Source organism: Dermochelys coriacea, chromosome 6 (assembly GCF_009764565.3).
Source record: "Dermochelys coriacea isolate rDerCor1 chromosome 6, rDerCor1.pri.v4, whole genome shotgun sequence".
Taxonomy (NCBI): Eukaryota; Metazoa; Chordata; order Testudines; family Dermochelyidae; genus Dermochelys; species Dermochelys coriacea.
This window is the reverse complement of record NC_050073.1, coordinates 98,487,189-98,509,490: the sequence shown is the minus strand read 5'-3', so window position 1 is coordinate 98,509,490 and position 22,302 is coordinate 98,487,189. Positions and strand designations below refer to the sequence as shown.

The following is a 22,302-nucleotide window of genomic DNA, read 5'->3' as shown; positions in this document are numbered from 1 at the left end:
AGCCCCCACACTGGACCATTATGCAATAACCTAAGCAAGTGGGATATTTCTTCCTAACTCCAGGCAGTTAGTGGTTTGTTTGCAGCATGCCATTTTATCTTACCCTGTGTAACTGTATTTTTATTACTCATATTTAAATGGGAATTTTTTTAAACCCTGCTATGCTCTTTGCCTCAGTACTGTTTTGTGAGAGTCCATTATAGCTTCATGTGTGTGGATTAAAAAAATCTTTACACAAATCTTCACAACTTTTTATCAGTTGGAAATTTATTTTTATGGGGTGTCATCTTGTTTCTTGTATTATGAGAGGCTTAATAGCAAAGCCGGATTTACTCTGTCTGTTCATTATGTAATACTTTGTCACATTGCCTCTTCCTCAGATGGAAGTCTTTCTGCCCATAATAATTTTCATTGCCCTTCTCTGGAACTCTTCTATTTCTACTGTAACCCTTTTGGCATCTCTTTCAAGATCCATTGGTTTGAGGGGCTACATCTCCTATCTCCTTCTGGGGATGGGTACAAATGCCCTCCCTGCATTTTCCCAAAAGACATAAGAATTGAAAAGACACTCTGTATGCAAACTCCCAGGGTTTCCATGCTCTTAAGTTGTATCTATGTAGGGAAGAATAGGGTCCTTGGTGAGGTAGATGCCTAACCACTAGCTTGCTATAAGCATTACTGGCTGTAGGAGTTCTGCTACTCTAGGCAAACCTGCCAGCATCCCTCCCTACCAGGCTGTAGTTACATACCCAGTAACTTCTACCAGCAGAATTCAGTAGTCTATACACTTGAATTTTTAGTTGTTTAACTTGCATTCACTAGAATTGACTAATGGTAACTTAGACAGGACACAAGTGTCTATTCCTACTCAAACAACCTGCTGCTACCTAGGGTTAAACTCAGCTAGGAACAAATTTGTCTGGCCTATTAACAATTGTTTGTACTCCAATTAAAAGTCAAATTTAGAGCTACCCTAAATGACCACATATTCTACCTGTATGGTCTGAACCAGCCAGACCTAGCTACAGAACTGAAAAAGCAAGACTTTGTTTTTTAACCACCACTCACTTTGGTGCTTAGATGTGGTGAACAATGAATACATGTGCTTACCTTGCTGCTACTGTCACAAAACACCTTTGTCTAAAGGCAAATTTCTCAATCATTTGCCCTGCTCCTCCCATTTCTCGATATTTTAATCTAGGAGCCTCCCCTTTCAAATCACACAGTCTCCCCAGCCCAGCGTCACTTACACAGCTACTCCCAATAACCCACCCAACACTTGGCTGCAACCAGTTGGTCCTGCTAAGACACACACTGAGTGTCTGAGGGAGCCTTTCCAGCTTGCAGTGGAAGCCGCTTTTGCTGTACTGTGTTTTGTTAGACCTCCAGTGATCTGCAGTGTTACAGCTATGCTCTCTGCAGGATTTACAAGGCTTAAAGTGGACAGGGTCTCCTAGGATTGAGATCCAGCCAACAGGAAAAAACAGGTTTGAGTGATCAGTACCCGGTGCGGGAGTGGTAAAGTCCAAGGTTGCACTGTTCAAGGGGCTGATGGTCAGTTGGTGAAATGCTCCCAGCGCCAATGAAGTCAGTGGAGCTATGACCACCTATGGCAGCTGAGCATTAGCGCCCGATGGCTAATCAGTACTGGCCATTCCTCTTCCTAGTTATTTTGCTGAATACTTCCTATTTTGTCAGGACACGTTTGCTATTTGCAGCGGTGCTGTAATGTACTTGTGGAACAGAGGTCTGGGAATGAGTTGTATGTATTTCAGGCTAGAAATAAATCTCATAACTGTTTTGGCATGTCTTCTAAATGTAATCCTTTGGGAAACTGCAGTATGGCAGATCAGTCGGGGATCAGAATGCTTCACTTTTATCTTAATTTAAAAACACCTGTCCACCTCCAAAGAAGCAGTGGCGGTATTAAATAAAAAAGCTATTCTAGCTCTAATTTTTTTTTAAACAATATATTTGCATCATGGGACAAGAACACATCTGACACTTCTTTGAGACCACTTCCAGCCTTGAGTATTTATACTACTTTCAGCTATTTCCAATCCTGTTTAGTTTATTTAATGAGTTGTTGAAAATATTTGCATCTCTGTCCAAACATTTGTCTCGTGTCTTGCAATTATTCTGAAAGCATCTGGCAGTAAAGTCTTTGATATCCAGTTTATCTGATTTAACTCATTTAAAATTTCTGTCTGAGAAACCTGGAAATCATTAAGGTAATCTTCTCTGGTCTAAATACATTAAAATAGCGGTGATTTAATTCTCTGGACTGTGTGTGTGTGGGGGGGGGTTTAAACTATATTCTTTCATCTTGTCTTCCATGTTATTAGGGGAATAACTGGACTTTCCCTTTCACTTTATATGTTTTTGTTAGAGGACTATCACTGAGTTATATTTGATTATCCAACTGTTGGATGATCAGGGCTTACTAGAGTCAAATTCATATTGAGATGTGGTGTGAGGAAAGATTGGACTTTGTGGATAAAGCACTGGACTGGCATTCAGAGCTGGGTTCAGTTTCTGCTCTGCTACAGTCTTCCTGTGTGACCTTGGGCAAGTCACTTAATGTCTCTGTTCTTCATCTGTAAATTGGGGATAACTTTTTTTTTGTTTGTCTTGTCTATTTTTACACTGTAAGCTCTTCACAGCATGGACTCTCTATGTATGTATGTATAGACCAACAAAATGGGGCCCCAACCTCAGTGATTGGAAGATAAAGAAGCGCAGGATTCCTGAGGCTGACAGACTTTCTTCGGTGCTGTGGGACATCAATCTCTCATGTGCTTAATATATATTTTTGCTATTTTATAAGTATTTGTTTTAATTGAGGATAAATATAGATTGGCCCTCATTCATATTTGAGTACAGTAGTGAGGTACTGAACTGAAAATTTGTAACTAGATGTCTGAGCAAAGGGTTCTGGCTTACAGAATCCATCCTTCCTTCCTTAGAGCCAGCACCTAAATCATGCAGTACTTGATAATTATTGGAACCTATAAGGACAGTCCTATACTACTCCCCAGCAGGATTTTATTAAATAATCCATGTATACAACAGAACTTTGGTATTGCCAATTTTAAGAGAACCAAATCATGAATCAGAACCCTCTAAAATTGAAACAAACAAATCCATGTGTTTTTTAGTCTTTTGACTTCTCTCTCTTCCTCTGCCCCTGCGTGTGAGAGAATTTCAGGTTGAAAAGTTAACCTTTAGTACAAACACAAATATACCCCTCTCCCTAGCTGCTCAGGGGGTGACTACTGCCTTCATCCCTATGAGAGGGGAACAGACATCCATTTCTTATTACTGTGTGGGACTTCTCCATCCAGGATCCACCAGCATCACCCTTCCCCTATTCTACTGCCCCAGGCCCCTCTCTCTGCTCTAGGATCATACCTGAAGGTAGGGCTCAGTGGCAGGACAGGTCTGTGCCCTCAGCCCCGGGATTCACACGCATAGCTCTGCCCTCATGCCCAGCCCTGAAAATTGTGGGATAGAAGGAGCTACTCACATCATAGTTATAACTCTTCCTGCAGGTGCCAAAATACTCTGATTTGCAATCATTTCATGAGTTAGCAACATTGCCTACCACCAGGCTGGGAGAGCTCCCATCAGATCGCCTTCACTATTCTCTGCTCCCACCATTCCCCTGCAATTCCATGATCAGCTCCCTCCATTCTCCCCATTTTCCTTTCAGAATCTCCATTGCTCCTCACAGGCCCTGTGAACCCTGAAGTGGCAGCCATTTTGCCTGTGGGCATGGCTTCAATCTCACTGAAAACAGTGGGAGATCTCAACCAACTTTCTCGGGCAGCCTCACTTCCATGTGCACACAGACTGTAGGGAAGTGTCAGCCATCTTGCTGTCCTCAGCCCCATCAGTAGTAACATAAGATGCTTGCAATTTTGAGTAAGATGATCCATGGGTTGGCAGCTTTTGATCAGGCTTTTATGAGATACATTAAAAACATGCCAGAATTGCTAGAGTCCTGATAAAATTGTGGGAGTTGGCAATGCTGGAACCTGTTAAACAAATCTCTATCCCACATAACTTCACTACTACTAGATGCATAAAATCAGTGGCAGTTGTGTGGCTAATCCTATGACTCCTTGAAAATGTAGGAGTGAGAAGATAAGTGCACTGGTAGATAAATTATTCTGAATAATTTAACTGCTACTCGGTTTCTAAAGTGGAAACAAGGGGCTGTAGCATCTGAATTGGAGAGTAAAGCCTTTCACTATATTCAGGGTATTTTGTTCATGGTTAGCTTTAAAAAGTAGTTTTTAGAGCATCCACTTTATCATGAAGGAACCATGTCAGACATGCTAAGCAACGTAAGTCAAACCCATGTTTTAGATGATCAGTCCCTCAGCAAGCCTTCAACATGCTTCTGTAATGTGCTTGTGGCACAAGCAGAGGCTTCAAAACTGCATCCAAAACATGCCACCTGCTTTGAAACCATTATGTTCTTTAACACAAAAGATGCTAGCACAAACATGGCTTTTAGTTACCCATTTGCTCTGGGAACTTTCTTTTTTAAAAAAGTCTAATTTAAACTAATGCTGTGATGTAGACACTGCTACGTACGTGTCTATATACTCTGCAGCTTGCCATTGATATTGCTATGCCAGTAAAACATTAATGTGTAAATAGCATTATCTGAGCATGTTTGTTTCTGTATAGTAGATGATTATGAATTACTCTTGTACATACTTACAGTATAGAAATGTATGGCTGGTCCCACGCTGTACTTGACCTCTCGTTTTCATTAATCAAATGATAAAGTCACGGTTTGTTTTAACAGAATGTGGCCTGCTTTTATTATTTAAAACAAAAATCTGCCTAGGATGCAGAAATAAGATACTACTACTACTACTACTATTATAAAGTCCATTAAAACAATGCTTGTCCTCCTTTCCAAGCAAAGGACTCAGCACAGTGATGACAAGGAGGAAATTTTATCATTGGGGTAATGAATGGGGCGTAACTATTTCTGTATTACAATGAATCCTGTTCAGTATGTTAGGAGTATGAGTTACTAGATCTGTTCTCAAAAAGAAAAGGAGTACCGGTGGCACCTTAGAGACTAACAAATTTATTAGAGCATAAGCTTTCGTGAGCTACAGCTCACTTCATCGGATGCATTTGGTGGAAAACACAGAGGAGAGATTTATATACACACACACAGAGAACATGAAACAATGGGTTTATCATACACACTGTAAGGAGAGTGATCACTTAAGATAAGCCATCACCAGCAGCGGGGGGGGGGGGGGGGAAGGAGGAAAACCTTTCATGGTGACGAGCAAGGTAGGCTAATTCCAGCAGTTAACAAGAATATCAGAGGAACAGTGGGGGGTGGGGTGGGAGGGAGAAATACCATGGGGAAATAGATCTGTTCTAATTGTCATGTACTGAATGAAAAGAACAGGAGTGCTTGTGGCACCTTAGAGACTAACAAATTTATTTGAGCATAAGCTTTCATGGACTACAGTCCACTTCATCGGATGCATAGAATGGAACATATAGTAAGAAGAGAGATATACATACAGAGAACATGAAAAGGTGGAAGTTGCCATACCAACTCTAAGAGGCTAATTAATTAACATGAGCTATTGTCAGCAGGAGGGGGGGGAAAGCTTTTGTAATGATGATCAAGAGGGCCCATGCACTGAACTGTTTCTGGTACATATGTGGAAAATTTTTCTGCCCTTGGAAGCCAGGGAAGTTCACAAAGATTTGTGGTCTCTGTGCTAGTGGTGGCGATAAATTCAACCTGGTCATTCTGAGATAGAGAATGTTATGCCCAAGCAAACTGTCAAGTCTTGGGTACCATTGTTACAGAGGTTAGAGCAAACTTAGCAGCTCTTACAAGCCCAGTTTAAACGCTGAAAAGGAGAAAAGCATATAGGTTCCAGTTCTGTACTAATAAAAACTGGGAAGGAAAATCAGTAAAGTAAACCTATAATTCCACAGTGCTTAGCTAAGAGGTGATATGGGTCTGAGGGGTAGAAGCAGTCCAGTAGATTTGACATTATATAGCATCTTGCTTCGCTTAATCAACAAGATAAGCCGTTAAATTTGTATATTGTACATCTTTTTAACTGATGTGCAGAAAATCTATTGGTGTAATCCATTGGTAGTGTTCTCACCTCTGGAGATTGTAGATTCAAATCCCACATGATAAAATGAGTTCATTAATGATTCTGAGACCACTTCCTACAGTATATATCACTTCCTCAATGCTCAATGAGAAGTGTCCTCTTTAGAATTGGATATTAAACCAAGGTCCTGTCTACTGTTGAAAGTTAGAGATCCCATAATCTCTTTTCCAAAAGATCAGAATGTTCTCCAGTTTCCTGGGTAGCATTCTGTCTTTCAGCAAAACATGTCCCATATTCAGGCTACTTCTGAACCAATAATAGTTACCATATTTGACTATATAATCACTGGACTACTGGTGTTTTATCTCCTTGGCCCACAGTGAGATCTTGAGCATGAAGGGAAATAGATAAGAAGCCATATTAGAAGAAGTTGTGGTCCCCAGTTTTTTTTCCTTCTTTCCACAACCCTTCAGAGAAGTTAAAGTAAATTAAAATTACCATGGGTTCTTGCCATGCTGGTGGAACATTCGCTTTTGTGACTTACTAGTGTTTCAAACACCTGAAACTAAAAGCAAGAGGGCTGTATGTAACACGTCTTTCCCTTTAGTCAGTTCACCACCACAGTTGCGAGAGAGAGAGAGAGTTAGTGAAGCAATATCCATTTGCAGTAGGCCATTCTGGAACTTTTATGCAGCAATTGTAATAATGACAAACCTTTATCTAGAGAGAAGACATTTCCGTTTACTTTTCACTTATATTGCCATCTTGAACTCATGTAATTCACAGCCTTCTAAGTGAAGCCATATGTGGGTTATGCATGATCATGGCTAACAAATTAAAACACAAGGTACAGCGCATTATAACTATTCCATACCAAAGATGGCCTTGTGTCTGCGGAATATATGCTATACTTGCCATTAGTATAATTAGGTACCTACTGATTGCTTATTTCCCACTGATAGGTACAGTTGAAAGAAAAGTCACATATGGCAAAACGCTTGTGTCTTTTACTTAGATGAAATGTGTACAAATTTACAATGGCTCCAAAAGGAATTTATTGGAATATTTGGCGGTATCTAATAGAAACTATATTTGTTAATAGAATTAACGTTTAGCAATAAAATCAGTTGATCAAAGTGTGTGGTACTCCCTAGTTGTCTCTCTTTGCATACAAAAAAAGACCAAACTGTTCAAAGCACACATGGAAGTAGTCTCTATACTAGAGCATGAAAACGTTCAGCATAATTTCCTGTGACTAAGATATACAAAAAACAGATTTATGGTTGGTTAACTCCCATCTTTTCTCTTTGTTGTCTTTCCCACCCCTTCTGCTTGTCTCCACGTTCTGTTTGGCCTCATCTTGTAGCTCCAAAGGGAGAGGATTGTCTCGTCACTATGTTCTGTAAAGAACCTCACATTTGAGATGTGTGTAAATAATAAGGCAGCTAGACTGTTGGACAGGAGGCAGTGCAGCTGTTTAAGTCGCTCTGAAAAGAGATTATAAGCATATAAGTAAAAGGACATTTAAATAAGAGGCCATTTTATTACTGTCATAAAGTACTTTTAATGTTAACCGACTGTTATAGGTTTGCTTTTATTCCTCTCCACTTAGTTTCCTAGAAGCTGTCAGCAATTTCCATTCTTCTGTATGTGTGGAGGACACAGTTGTATATGAAATAAACAACCTGAGAAAGCAGTAGTTCCATGGAAAAACTAATTTTGGTATGGTGCATAACTATCACATGATGATATGTAAAACATGGAATTTACACTGAGTAATGTAAAGTTATGTGTGAAAATATTAGACAATAAAAGGACTGTGAACAATGGAAGTTGGATAAAAAGAAACATCTTGTAACTGACTTGACTAATGCTAATAATAAACTCTGTGGAACTTAGTGGCTGATATGAATGTGAGGAGAGAATTGGCACTCTTGAAAAGAACCATTTTTGTTTATCTTCAGGGTCCCAGCCTTAGAAACACCAAATCTTATGATATTTTTCTCCACCTCCATGCTTTATGTATAAGAAAAACTAGTTAAAATAAGATAAACCTAATGGTGCTGCTCTTGCTCCCATTTAAGTCAATGGTGTAGGCCTCAGGATGTGATGTGACAGTATTTTTAAAATAATGGTGTTGCATTTTAATTTCTGGTACTCTCATGTTGTTTGTGTGTGTCTGTTTTCAGGGTTGACTTCTGCATTGGAGCCTTGTTTGTGTTTCACTTAAGTTGAAATATTAGAAGCTATGGCAAAAGAATGCCTAAAGAACTGCTGCAAAGGGTGTTTCTATGTGGAGAAGGAAAAGAATGACTGTGAGTTCCACACCATAATAATAAACATGCAGGTTAATAGTTTTGATATTGAAGCTTCATTAATACTTCCTGGGGATAAAATGCTAAATCATCCACTTCTTTTGGATTAACTTGAATTATTTTACAGCATCCAAACTATAGCCTCCATTTGAACATTAGCATATGCTGATTAATATTATTAATCAGGGATGGAAAAAAGACAATTGTACAAAGTCTGCTGCTTTTTGTATTTGGCCCTGGAATACTAGCAAAAACCATTGTTACACCAAGGGTCATTTAAAGGTCTTGCCTCTCAAATAACAGGCTAAAATGCTGTGCTTTACTTTCTGAAAGCTTGTAATCACAGCTTTCAAATGGTATAGTGTATTAATCACTTTTCCTACTGGATCATGATGCACTGTGTGGTGAAATCTTGTAAGAACTGAAGTGAAAGCAAGGTGCTTATTACAATAAAGTTTGGATGGCAACACATTTTGGGCCAGTACAAATGCTTCCAGAATCAGTAAACTTTCCAGTGCTGTTCTTCTATGCAATGACAGTAAGGAAACACTGTGAATCCTTGATCCTGTTAAACACAAAAGATCTCTTCAGACTGAATGCACTTACTACTTTATTTTTTTTAACAGTTTCCATGGAGAAGGAATCTGAAGATGCAGCCAAAAACAGGCAAAGCATTGTGGAGAAACCTCCATTGTCTTCTGTGTCAGTGAAGCGTCAAGTTGGCTGTTCCGAGGATTATCTCCTTGCGAAACTGCCATCGGATGGCAGGGAGGTCCCATTTGTGCTCCCTCAGCTTAAACTAGCTTATATACAACCCAAGAATCTTGGCAGTTCGTTGCACGTTGGGGGAATTCAAGGTAAATTAAAAATCACAATGGTGAAATAGTGCCAAAAAAACCCAGCAGAAAAATGACAGCATTTCATTAGATATTTCAATTAGGTCTTTGCCCAAGCGATGTAAATCAGACCAGTCTCCAGATCAGGGGTGAGCAAACTTTTTGGCCTGAGGGCCACATCAGGGTTGCGAAATTGTATAGCGGGCCGGGCAGGGAAGGCTGTGCCTCCCTGAATAGCCTGGCCCCCATCCCCTATCTGCCCCCTTCTTGCCCCCCCTGAGCCCCCGACCTATCCAACCCCACCTGCTCCTAGTCCCCTGATCGCCCCCTCCTGGGATCCCCCTGCTCCCAGTCCCCTGACTGCCCTGACCCCTATCTACACCCCCGCCTCCTGGGACTCCCACACCTATCCAACCGCCCTGCTCCCTGTCCCCTGACTGCCCCCCGGGACCCCCTGCTCCTTATCCAACCCCCCACTCCCAGCCCCCTTACCATGCTGGAGCCAGCCACGCCACCTGGGAGGAGCGGCGGGCAAGAGCACTGGCGTCATGGCAAGCTGAGGCTGTGGTGGAGGGGGGACAGCTTGGGAGGGGCCGGGGGCTAGCCTCCTGGGCCGGGAGCTCAAGGGCCAGGCAGGACGGTCCCGTGGGCCGGATGTTGCCCCTGGGCCATAGTTTGTCCACCTCTGCTCCAGATGCTGGTTTGGATTCCAATGCTTCCCAACCTCACTGCCTAATCGAAATTTGAAGGTAGGTCCAGGAATTTTGGTTTTAGACAGTCTTTCTGTTTCTAATGTTTAAACTAATTTTATCCTGGCACTATAGCAAAATTTGGTGTTTTATTTTGGTTTTTTCACATTCCTAGTAAAAACCATGCATCTAGAAATTAGGTAATAGTTAACATATAGGTTCCAGAAACTGCTGTTCAGCCATTGTTACATCTTGGGGAAACCGAAGATGCTGAATGCCCCTTATGTAAATATTCATGGCAGATTCTGAGATTAAGAATGTCTCCAGAAGCCCAGTTTACTGCCTTTTTCCACAGTCACTGCTCTCTTGCCCTCCACAAGAGCTGCTTTGAGGAAAACTTTCACAGTATGGAACCCACTCATTCTACAAGATGAGAAATGTTCAAAGTTGACATCAATCAACAAAGCCCCCAAGTCTCAAGTTTCACTCAGAGTAGAGAAGGACACCTGGAGGAAAACAAGTTACCTACAAAAAAGCAGTGTGAAAAGGCAGTTCTGTAAGGTCTTGGAGACCAGAAAAGGCCTAAGACATCCATACCAGTCAAACTTCCCATGTAAGGAATGGGGTGCTAAGACTCACTGGCAGCAGGAGTGACTCAGTGGCTTTCTCTCCAAACAATGATCAGTGTGTGCCAGCATTTACAAATTACCACGCAGCTCTCTAAAGCAAGCATATTTATTTTAATGACACAAGTGCACAGAGAAAACCATAAAATGTCCTATATACCTACTAAACGTGACAGGAATCACCCATCTTCCATGTGGAGAGTTCGGTAGGTGAATGGCCTTCCAACCTTTCAGCAGAATTGGAAGAAAGCTCTCATCCATTTTCTGGATCAGAAAGTCTGTTTTAAATTCAGCTTTTTATACCAAAAGCACAATTCTTATCTCCTAGTTGCTGGAGAACCCAGTTTGAGCGAATATATGTAAACCATGTGTCGGGGAGTACCTCTCTGGTACTGTTCAGTCTTGGCAACTTGCCTTAATCACGACCCTGTCCCCTCACCCCGGGAACCGGGAGGATCTGTGCTAACCCTCCCCCATGAAGTAGAACAGTGGTGTGCAAACTGGGGCATGAAGGAACATTCGGGGGGGGGGGCGAGTGGTGGCACCAGGCAGCTCGTGCCAGCCCTGTGTGGCAGGGCCTGAACCATCCCCCCACCAGGGACAGGGAGGGAGTACCATCTCCACCCTGACTCACCGCAGCGGGCCACCTAGCCTGTGGGTCAGTGTGCTACACCGATTTCTGCTCCTGTCAGCCTCCGTGCCCAGCGCTGGCTCCCCCCCCAGAGACCATCACGTGCACCTTCCCCTCCCCCCCCCCCCACACGCACACTCTGGAAACCCGAGGGAGAAGGGGCAGATATTGGTCCTGTCTTGGGAGTGCAGCCTGGCTGCTGAGGAAGCCTTGGCTATGCGGTAATGGAGGGGTGGCATGGACAGATTCCGTTAACGATAAGAGAAAGTTTGCTCGCCATTGGAGTAGAACACAATCCTACATAAACCATTCATAAATTTAATACAGTGGTCCCCAAAGATACTGCATGGGGTTGTCCTAAATTCCTTATTTTGTAAGCGTAATGCTTTTGCAAAAGTATAGACCTTTAGACTTTTTTTTTTTTTTTTTACACTATACATCATGCTACTATCATGTGACTTCCTGCCCGCCAACCTCTTGCTGTTCTGCCCAGTTTTAAAAAGTGATTTATAAAGTGATACTTTTGTTCATTGGAATCTTGGATCATTTGTTTTCTGGAGCGTTCATGATAAGAAAAGTGTCTCTCCACAAATATGCCTCATGAGTAAGCATTTAATTTAAGCTCAATAAATAGCAAATAAGCTGTGTCTTTCTGAAATGATTATATTCATTTTTAGCAGTAAAACAGTATATTTATATTTGGAAAGGACAAATAGCTTTTAAGAGTTGTGAAAGCTATTTGTGTTTAAAGGCAAACTACTTTTTTTTTTTTTTTTTGGAAGATTTATTGAATTTAGAGAAATGTGCTGCAATTCCTTCTTCACTATAATGTAATACTAACTAAAGCACTAGCATGTTAAAGAGAACCATTAGAGTACCATTTAATTTAGTTGAGGATTGTCCCTGCTTTGAGCAGGGGGTTGGACTAGATGACCTCCTGAGGACCCTTCCAACCCTGATATTCTCTGATTGATTTTCAGACTCTTGATAAACAGCCATAACAGTCTAAACTCTGCTTTTAATGCAACACCATTTTCTGTATGTGTGATTGTATATTTTCCTTTCTTTAAACAGGACATGCTCTCAGAATTACTGCTTGCATCTTTACTGAAAGTGATTATGCTTTGGCAAATTTTCTTTGCAAGTCTTGCAACAGTTTGTTTCTTGTAATCTGACATGAGAAGCTAAGCTAGCAAAAGGAAATATCAGTTTTTGACTGCCTATGTTAATATTAATATTGTATTCATCTAAATGGCTGAATGCTCTGAACTAACTTAACTTTCTTGTGTTAGTGCTTCCATCACACTTGAATTCTTGAATGATCATCTCTTTGTTACATATGATTCTTTTAGTTTATTCTCCGTTTTTTATTCATTCTGACACCACCTAGAAGAATGGATGGGGGGCTTCAATAAATAAAATGAAATGATGTCAATCTTTTTTTTACTGTTCTGTTTACCAAGACCTTAATATTTATCCTGAACTCATTAGAAGGAGAGGAAAGAAAAGTAGTCTAATGAACTGAGCTTGCAGCTGGGAGACGGGCATTCTATGGTCTATTCCTGATTCAGCCAACAAGCAAGTGATCTTGGGCAAGTCTGTTTTACTTTTCTGTACTGATAGGTATCCTATGGAAATTAAGCAAAGAATATACAAAGCCACAGGCTATATTCTCTCTTCTTCATGGACTCTCCTGAAGGTTCTGGGGCTACTCTAGCAAAGTGGGACACCCCACTGGAATAGAACCAATGTGGAAGCACAGGTTCTCTGCACACATGGCCCAGTTTCCTTTGAATATTTGTCTTGCTCTCAGTCTTTGGAACTATCTATGTATAAATCAGGTTAGGTTTATATTAAGGAATTCCAAGGGGCAGTGTGTGCATGACTTCTCAATGTACAGTTTCAAATTTGTGCCAGTAATTCCTAAGAGTGCTGAAATCTGACATAACCTGTTACTTTGCTACCTGCTTAGGAAAAACTATCCTTGCCTAAAAGACATGTTGCTTGCTTCATGAACCATGGCAATATGTTCATTAACTGCTAAGACTCTTACACGTGGTTTATGTTGTGCTTCACAGGATCTGCCAGAGCCTTTGTTGGTGACAGGAAAGCAGAACTTTCCAATATATACCAGCAAGGACCCCATGGTGATGTGGCCTATAATCCATTCTATAGGCAGCAGCATATTTCACCGGATCTGACTAGGCGCTTCCCAGAAAAATCAGATGTGAGATTATATGGATCAGGTAAGAATTCATCCTGTTCTCTTTCCTTTCTGACCAGAAGGTTTAAATGCAGGAGAGAGCGCACATTGGGAATATGGATGGTATGTCTGAATACAGCAATTCTCAAACGGTGATCTGTTGGCCACAGAACTAGCTGGTCATCTAGTACTGGCTCCTCCTTCTTGTTCCCAACTACTCTGCTTGCTTCTTGCCTCTTCATGGCCTAAAAGACCTCATATACAATCTTTGGTACACACTAAAAAAATATTTGACATTTGATCTTAATATTATTAAACCTGAGAGCAAGTACTATTGTTCCCCACTAGACACTTAAGTGAAAGAGTTGAGACTGTTTATTATTGGAGCAACTTCTGTTGGTGAAAGAGACGAGCTTTTGAGCTTACACAGAGCTGAAGAAGAGCTCTATGTAAGTCTGAAAACTTATCTTTTTCACTAACAGAAGTTGCCCCAATAAAAGATGCCAACAGTGATGAGAACTGTCTTTAACCATTTCCAGCTAACCAGGAGACTCTGCTCTTCTTCTCAAATGAGGACCTTGCTATTGTGATATCACACTTTGTCATCTCCCAGTTAAACTATTTCAACACAATCTACCTGAAGTTGTATATAGATATAACAGGAGAAATGCATTATTAATGACTTTATATACACTTTTCCCTTGCAAGGTTTCTGCCACCTCTTTCAAAATCTAGCTGGTACGCTCCTAAGCCTGCTGCGTTGCAGCACCTAGAAGTGCCACTGTGTTGCATGCTTGTGAACTTAAAACTAGAGCTTGTTTAAAAAACGTAGAAGGGGAAAAAAAATTTTAAAATTTTTCATTTCATAGGGTTCAAAATAAACAGTTTTAAAAAATGGGTTAATCAAAATTTTGTTTTTTATAAAATGAAATTTCACTAAATTTTAAATTGTGGTTACCAATTGTTTGTGAACATTTTTTTGGTTTTGGAAAAAGCCCCTCTTTTTTTGTCAGTCTATTCATCTGAAAAATGTCAACCATCTGTACTAGAAATATACTGTAAATATGCCATCTTCAAAAAGTCCAACTGATTTTGCAATCCTTTTCTTTAGCTAGAAGAGTAAACAGCTGGATAAAAAGTTTCCCAATAGTTTCCCTCTGTTTTGCATATGGATTATAGTTCAGTAAATTATATTTTCACCTTTTATTAAATCAAGTTATGGGCTTGCCTCAGCTCATTTGCTTCCATTACATCAAAACTGTGTTTCAAGGGCTTGGTTGTTTCTGTAACACAATATTTCTGTATAAGATTTTGTAAACAGACCAGAAGTCCTGTCTCTCTCTTTGAAACAAAAAAAGATAATTTTGGAAGTGATCCCAGACTGACAGATCTTCACTAAAATGTATCTGAATACTGTTATTGCTTTCCTCTCCCTCCTCCAAGCCAAGTCAGAACTATTTTTTTCCTTTTTGCCTCTTTCTCCCTCTCAGAGCATTACTCTGTCATGACAGCTCATACTAAGCAAAGCTGATTATTTCCATTTGGAGGTAGTGAGGAGGCAACTGAAATCAACAACATCCAAATTTTCATTGTCCTCCTCCTTTTGAACTGTGAATAATGGAAATCTCTTGAAATATTGGAAAACACAGACCAAGCAGTAAGGAAACCAGTGCAGCGTGATAAGTGGCCTTCTAGTAGGTTTAAAACTGGAGATTGGTCAACATGGTGGTGTTAGAGGTATTTACAGGTCTCTTGAATGCTGATGTTGGGATAGAGTTGAAAAGCTTCTGAAAAACAGTGACAGTAACTCACCCATGTTAAGATGTATTTTCTGTTATCAATGTTAGGGTATTTGGCTGGTGCACAGCTTCTCTGCATGGCTTCTGGTCAAAAAAGGATACCAACAGTGATGAGTACCGTCTTCAAACATCAACCATCTCCAGCTAGCCTGGAGACTCTGCTCTTCCTCTCAAATGAGGACCTTGTTGTTGTGATATAATACACTTTTTTTTGTCACCTCCCAGTTAAACTATTGCAACTTGATCTACCTGAAGTTAAATGTAGATGCAATATGAAAACTGCACTATGAAGCAGTCTGCCCATTTAGCAAGAAAGGTTGATGATAAATTACCTCACTGGTTCTCTGTGCCAGTATGGCCTCCAGACTGACTTTATAGTCCTAGTTCTAATCTACAAAACGCACTAGGAACTGGACAGTTGAGACCAGTTTCCCATCTGTGACCCAGCAACACAGTTATGACCTACAGGGACACTGCAGCAAGCACAACCAAGGATAAGACTCCTGGGTGCAGAAGACGAAGCATTCTTGGTGATGAGACCCTTGTTGTGGAAAACCTTAAGTAAAGAGGTCAGCCTGAACCCCAACCCTGACCAGATCTAAAGATAAGACCCATCTCTTTGCTAAGGCATTCCATAAGCAATGCTACTTCCTGCCATTAAGGAGGAGAGAGAAGTGTATGAAGAAATAAGGAGGCAGAAGGGGAAGTCAGTTTGGTATTTGGCCCATAGGTATTTCTAAGGCATCTATCACTTCCCTTTTTCTGGTTATATATGTAGTTTGGTATATTGCTATTTCATCTTTTAATATTTGCAGGATGTGTGCAATGCAGTAGAGTCAACTTTGCTGCTGAAACCTTAACTCTTGCACTTTCTTATTGCTTACAGTGTGAACTGTGCACACTTGTGCATGTAGCCTGACTGGATTTGCTGAGCACCTAATGGCTTCTTGAATTTAATAGTAAAATAAAAGCTGAAAAAACTTTTGGAAATTCTCATTTCCTTATGTCTCTTTCTTAGTGATTTATTCTTAAGTTATAAATAGACCTGGGCATCATTTTTTTTTTCAAATGAAAAGCTTTCTCATCCAGCAATGGGCTCTGTTTTCCTCCCCAAACAAAATTCATAAATCACTGACTCTCTCAATCAAAACTCCATTTTCAGTACCCCTTTTTGGTAAAAATGCTGATCTTTAAAAATGAAAGGGAGCTGGATCTTAACCTTTCAAAATGGAAATATCATTGCAATTTTCATGATTCCTCCCACCCCCTAGGCACTTTTAATGAACTATCTCTTAAGGGTTATATTAACTTGTTCAGCAAAAGCCACAGACACATTTTTTCCCGCTCCAGGTATGAACTGTCACTAACCTAGACTTTGTTATGTAGCAAAGTATATTTTATGCTGTAATTAATATCACTATGAAAGTTATTTTTCATGCCCTTTGCAGTTACAATGTGTAACCCTGTAGTTAATATATTAAACATTGCAGTGATTTGGGTATGGCTCTGGAGTGTGTGCACGCTCTACTATGCAGAACATCCACATGCACCTAAATTGTTACGAATGTTTTCAAACCCGTAATTGTTTGGCTCAAAACTGGGTGAAAGAAGCAAGTTTAGGAATGGACAAACATCTGATTAACTTGGCTTTGAATCTGGCATTTACTAAGAACTACTTTCTCCTCTTTTCTTTTTCTGCCAGTAAAAATGTTAATGTTATTCCTGCTGTTCAAAGTGAATATGTTTGTCCCTTTCTGTTTCAGTTTGTGATTTAAGGAGTAGCACACTTCCTGGATCACCTGGTTTAAGCCATTCCCTTTTTGATCTCACAAATCCACCCCATCGTGTCATCCAGGTGAGTTCTTTTAATAACTTACGCTACACCGAGCACTCATTTTCTTTTGTGTACCTGTGCCTGATACCATCACAGTTCGAGTAAACTTTTTAAGGGCCATTCTGATGTGCAGTGGAAGAGTTGGAGGAAAAAGTTCAAAATCGTAAATAATTTCACTAGGTTCTTTCCTAATCCCTCCCTTCTCCACCCCCCCCCCCCCAGTATAGTTGGGAAACTTGAGTCAGTTGGTTATCAGACGAGAAGCTGGATATGAGTCAACAATGTGCCCTTGTTGCCAAGAAGGCAAACAGCATTTTGGGCTGTATAAGTAGGAGCATTGCCAGCAGATCGAGGGATGTGATCATTCCCCTCTATTCGGCATTGGTGAGGCCTCATCTGGAGTACTGTGTCCAGTTTTGGTCCCCACACAAGAAGGATGTGGAAAAATTGGAGAGAGTCCAGTGGAGGGCAATAAAAATGATTAGGGGGCTGGAGCACATGATTTGAGGAGAGGCTGAGGGAACTGGGATTATTTAGTCTGCAGAAGAGAAGAATGAGGGGGGATTTGGTAACTACTTTCAACTACCTTAAAGGGGGTTCTAAAGAGATGAATCTAGGCTGTTCTCAGTGGTGGCAGATGACAGAACAAGAAGCAATGATCTCAAGTTGCAGTGGGGGAAGTTTAGGTTGGATATTATGAAAAACTTTTTCGCTAGGAGGATGGTGAAGCACTGGAATGGGTTACCTAGGGAGGTGGTGGAGTCTCCTTCCTTAGAGGTTTTTAAGGTCAGGCTGGGATGATTTAGTTGGGGATTGGCCCTGCTTTGAGCAGGGGGTTGGACTAGATGACCTCCTGAGGTCCCTTCCAACCCTGATACTCTATGATTCTAAGTATAAGCAACTGTGGTTCCCTGTCTTGCACTTCCCTTGCAAAATATAAAACTGGACACTGGGGTGATGTAAGGAGTTAGTTTTCCATTGGTGTAGCAGGAAATAAAGATCTTACTAATTCCCATTTATGCAAATGGGAAAGAACCTTCATGCATCAGTAGGGGAAAAAAATCAATGCCAACTGTGAATGCATTTTATGTTAAATCCCACCTCCAAGGAATTCCGCACTACCAGCTTCAAGGCGTTAGTAAGGAATGAGAGAACTTCAATTTACATCCTCCCAATTATCAGTGTGTCCCATCTTTTATGATCAGAACTTGCTGGGCTCTTTGTCACACTCACCACTAAAGAGGCATTTTCTTTGCAGAGATATGATTCAGCTTCCAGTGTACCCAGTAGTACCTCCTCGAAAAAGGATTCGCAAGGCAGTAACAGGAGCCTGGGTAATAATTTTGTTTTGTAACCAGCAATGGAATAGTTTCCTTCACACAGTGATATCTAAAATATTACACTGTATTACTGCAGACAGTGATTTTTATGGAGTGGTATTGAGGAGCAAAACAATTGGTGGGTAGGTTGTAACTTGAAGTGTAAGATGCCTACTTTACTCAGTCCTCCATCTGCAGCTTTCCTATTGAAAGAGATTGAACATGGGATTTTTAAGAGGACCTTAGTGATTCAAGGTATGGAGATGCTGTAATTGCACCATGTGCGATTAAAGCTAGCTAAATTGGCCAAGCTGCGGCAGCACAAGCTTCAGCATGGGCTAGTCCTGTGAGTAATTACCCAGAGGTCCAGGCATGCTTGTACAGCCCCTGCTGAAGCATGTGTTGCCACAGCTTCACTGCTCCAGGATCTGAGCTAGCTAGATTAAAGCTAACTCGGGTATGTCAGCTCAAGCTGTAGTCGCACCCTATGATTTACAGTATAGCTCTACCCATAGGAGCACAAGTTTCAGTGCTCTGGAAAATCCCACTGAGTTAACTCGCCAGTTAATTAAGATATTAGTTAACTCTGTCAGGGGGGGGAGGGGGAAGGGAAGTATCATGGTAATAGCTCTGGTCCTTTCTCCTCCTCCTTCTAATGGAGAAACCTGCAATCCAATACCACTATTATTGTTAAAAGAAAAGGAGTACTTGTGGCACCTTAGAGACTAACAAATTTCGTGATGCATCCGATGAAGTGAGCTGTAGCTCACGAAAGCTTATGCTCTAATAAATTTGTTAGTCTCTAAGGTGCCACAAGTACTCCTTTTCTTTTTGCGAATACAGACTAACACGGCTGCTACTCTGAAACCACTATTATTGTTGAAACTGATAGTGGAATACTCTGTACAGTTCTGGTGTAAACATTTTTTTTAAAAGGATGGTGAAAACCTGGAGAGGGTGCAGAAAAGAGCCACAGAAATGATTTGAGGATTGAAAATGCCTTTGTAGTGAGATACTTGGAGCCCAATTTGTTTAATTTATATAAAAGATTGAGAGGTGACTTAATTACAGTGAATAAGTAAGTAAGGCTGCAATTTTGTCATGGAAGTTGCGGAAGTCACAGAATCCGTGACTTCCGGAGACCTCCATGACTGCAGTCTTGGGGTGGTAGGGCTGGAGCTGTCAGCTGGGGTGCCCCCCATGTAGCTCCCTGGCCACAGCAGGCAGTGGGGGGCACCAGTAGCGATGGGTGCTGGAACCTTCTCACTCCCCATTTTGTCACAGATATTTTTAGTAAAAGTCACCAACAGGTCATGGGCTCCCATGAATTTGTCTTTATTACCCGTGACCTATCCATGACCTTTTTCACTAAAAATATGTGAGACAAAATCTTAGCCTTTATGTATAAAGTGCATTCATGGGGAGAAAATACCAGCTAGTAAATGTCTCTGTAGTCCTGCAGAAAAAGGCATAACAAGAACCAATGGCTGAAAGCAGAAGCCAGACCAATTCAAATTCAAAATAAGACACGGAATTAACAGTGAAGGTGATTAACCACTGGAACAGATAAGTGGTGGAGCCTCTGTCTCTTGATGGCTTCAAATCAATACTGGTTGCATTTCTGGAGGATATGTTTTAATCAAATATATATTATTAGGCTGAATAGAGCAAATGGGTGACATTTAATGCCCTGTAATATACAGGGGGTCAAATTGAAGATCTATTGGTCCCTCCTAGCCTTAAAATCTGAGTGGTGATATTTCAAACTCAGTTTGAGAGTTTTAAAATATGTGGGTCACAAAACTGAACAGCATCCCAGCTTTTCAGAATGGGCTGGAAGATACTGCAAGGCTTTTAAAAAGACTTGTTGGCTTTTTCCCCCAGATACCATTACGTTATCGGGTGACGAACAAGACTTTGGAAGAATGAATGTGAAACTGTGTTATGTTCCTTCTGCAGAACAGATCTGGATCACAATCTTGCATGTAAGAGAATATTGCTGGGTTTATATAACTGACTCAAATGGAGACTTTATTGTACTTAGTAATCTGTGGCATCAGTTCTCCCAGCTAGATTGGACTCTTTGCTTTTGTAAAACTATCACAAAACTGAAATATCAAAATATACCCTCAGTTTGGCCTAAATGTGATACACCTTTCCTTGCTTCTTTCAAGATGTCATCTCCTCCTGGATTCTTACAGTTTTTTAATCACTATTGGACTTCTTTCTGTCATGGTTAAGGCCGTGAGTTTGTCATGGAGGTCACGGAAGTCAGATTCCATGACTTTCCCAGACATCCATGACTTCTGCAGTGGCTGGTGTGACTCCAGTTCCCAGCCAATGGGAGCTGCAGAGCCAGCGCTTGGGGTGGGGGGCAGGGCACAGAGCTAGGAGCTGAGGGAGGGACACGTTGCCGTTTCTGAGGAGCTGCAAGGAGCCGGGTAGAGAGCCTGCCAACCCCACCCCACCCCAGCACCAGCAGGGGGTCCCGGGCCATGGGCTGCCCCCACCCCAAGCACCCACGGCGTCCCTGTCCCCGCCCCCCCCCAAGATTTAGTCAGTGGTATATTACAAGTCATGGACAGATCATTGGCCATGAATTTTTGTTTACCATGACCTGTCCTGTGACTTTTACTAAAAATACCTGTAACTAAAATGTAGCCTTAGCCATGGTTAGTCATTCTGGTTAGTATGACTGCTTGTGGAGTAAGGTAGTGTGCAAGAGTGGCAGAATCAGGCCCTATGTGATAGCTTTGCTCTTGAAATAAGATGCAGTGAAGCAATGTTTAATTCTGCCAATACTTCAGTGGCAAAACCACAACACCGGTATATTTTGGGAAGTAACTTCTTGTGGCTTTTCTATTTGCATGTGCAGCAAGTGTTTATACAGTTCCATGAACTGTGAATGATTTTGCGGTAGTGGAATTTTGAATAGCCAGGGACCCTGCGACTTTCCATGGAACAATACACACGGCCTTAAGGGCATTTTCCTGATTGACTACTATTGTAATGCCATATCATTAATTCACTAAAGTTTCCTGGATAATTATTCTACTTTGCTGCATAAATTGATTATCAAATACTTCAAAAATTAAACTCTAAAGCAACATGGACATCGCACTTGTTCTGATTTACCTTAAAAATATATCCTGAAGCTTTTTTCCTTATGCCATAAACAAGAATGTGTGCTTCTGTGTTAGCCTAAAGCAAGGGGCTTTTGCTGTCTAAAGTGACTTTGTTTTCAATGTTGTAGTGCAAAGATCTGAGCTGGCCTTCTAGTTGTGGAGAAAATCCTTATATTTCTGTCAAAGGAATTCTGATGCTGCCTAAGCCAGTGCAGTTCAAATCTTCAGCCAAAGAAGGTTCCAATGTAAGTGGTTGCAGAAAAACATCAATATATTTTTTTTCCAGCAAATGTAAATTATTTTGATCCTGTTTCTACTTTCATTTTCTTTGCACCATGTTTTCCATAAGAATTGTTTAGTGTCAGGACATTATCATTATAGGCTTCTAAGAAGTTAAAAAAGGGGAAAATCTTGTTTCTCTCGCCATTCCTCTTCTTCATTCACCCGCTTTTTGTAGGTGTAGAAAATGCTGAAAAACAGCAGAATTGTTGTGGTCCTGTTCCTGCTCCGAACTTGGAGATGGAGTTCGAGTGATAGGGGACTAAACCATAGAGCACGGATCTGCAGTGCCTTTCTCTGCAGCAGTTCAGAAGAGAGATCAGGAGAAGTGTAGGCACGTGGCCAATGGGTGCAGTTGTTACATATATCCACTAGCTAAGATGCTACCTTGGAGTATGTACATGGCTCTCGTGGTTCTCCTCATGTTGGCTCTGGCTTGGGGAGCAAAGTGGAGGCTTCAGTTCACCCCCATCTCTGCACAGGTCCCTGTGCAAACCTGTTAACTCTGCCTCTGCACAAAGAACAAG

At 41.1% G+C, this 22,302-nt stretch overlaps 1 protein-coding gene across 2 annotated transcripts in view; it reads left to right on the top strand.

The window, feature by feature from the left end:
• Positions 1 to 22,302, top strand: part of TC2N (tandem C2 domains, nuclear) — a 51,774-nt gene that overhangs the window by 18,228 nt on the left and 11,244 nt on the right. For both annotated transcript variants that reach the window (XM_038405649.2, XM_043516658.1), the window contains 7 exons: positions 8,309 to 8,434; positions 9,061 to 9,291; positions 13,295 to 13,462; positions 16,982 to 17,073; positions 18,311 to 18,386; positions 20,256 to 20,356; positions 21,625 to 21,741. In XM_038405649.2, coding sequence (XP_038261577.1) covers positions 8,368 to 8,434; positions 9,061 to 9,291; positions 13,295 to 13,462; positions 16,982 to 17,073; positions 18,311 to 18,386; positions 20,256 to 20,356; positions 21,625 to 21,741 — 852 coding nt within the window. In that variant the 5' untranslated portion in view covers positions 8,309 to 8,367. The remainder of the gene's footprint in view (positions 1 to 8,308; positions 8,435 to 9,060; positions 9,292 to 13,294; positions 13,463 to 16,981; positions 17,074 to 18,310; positions 18,387 to 20,255; positions 20,357 to 21,624; positions 21,742 to 22,302) is intronic.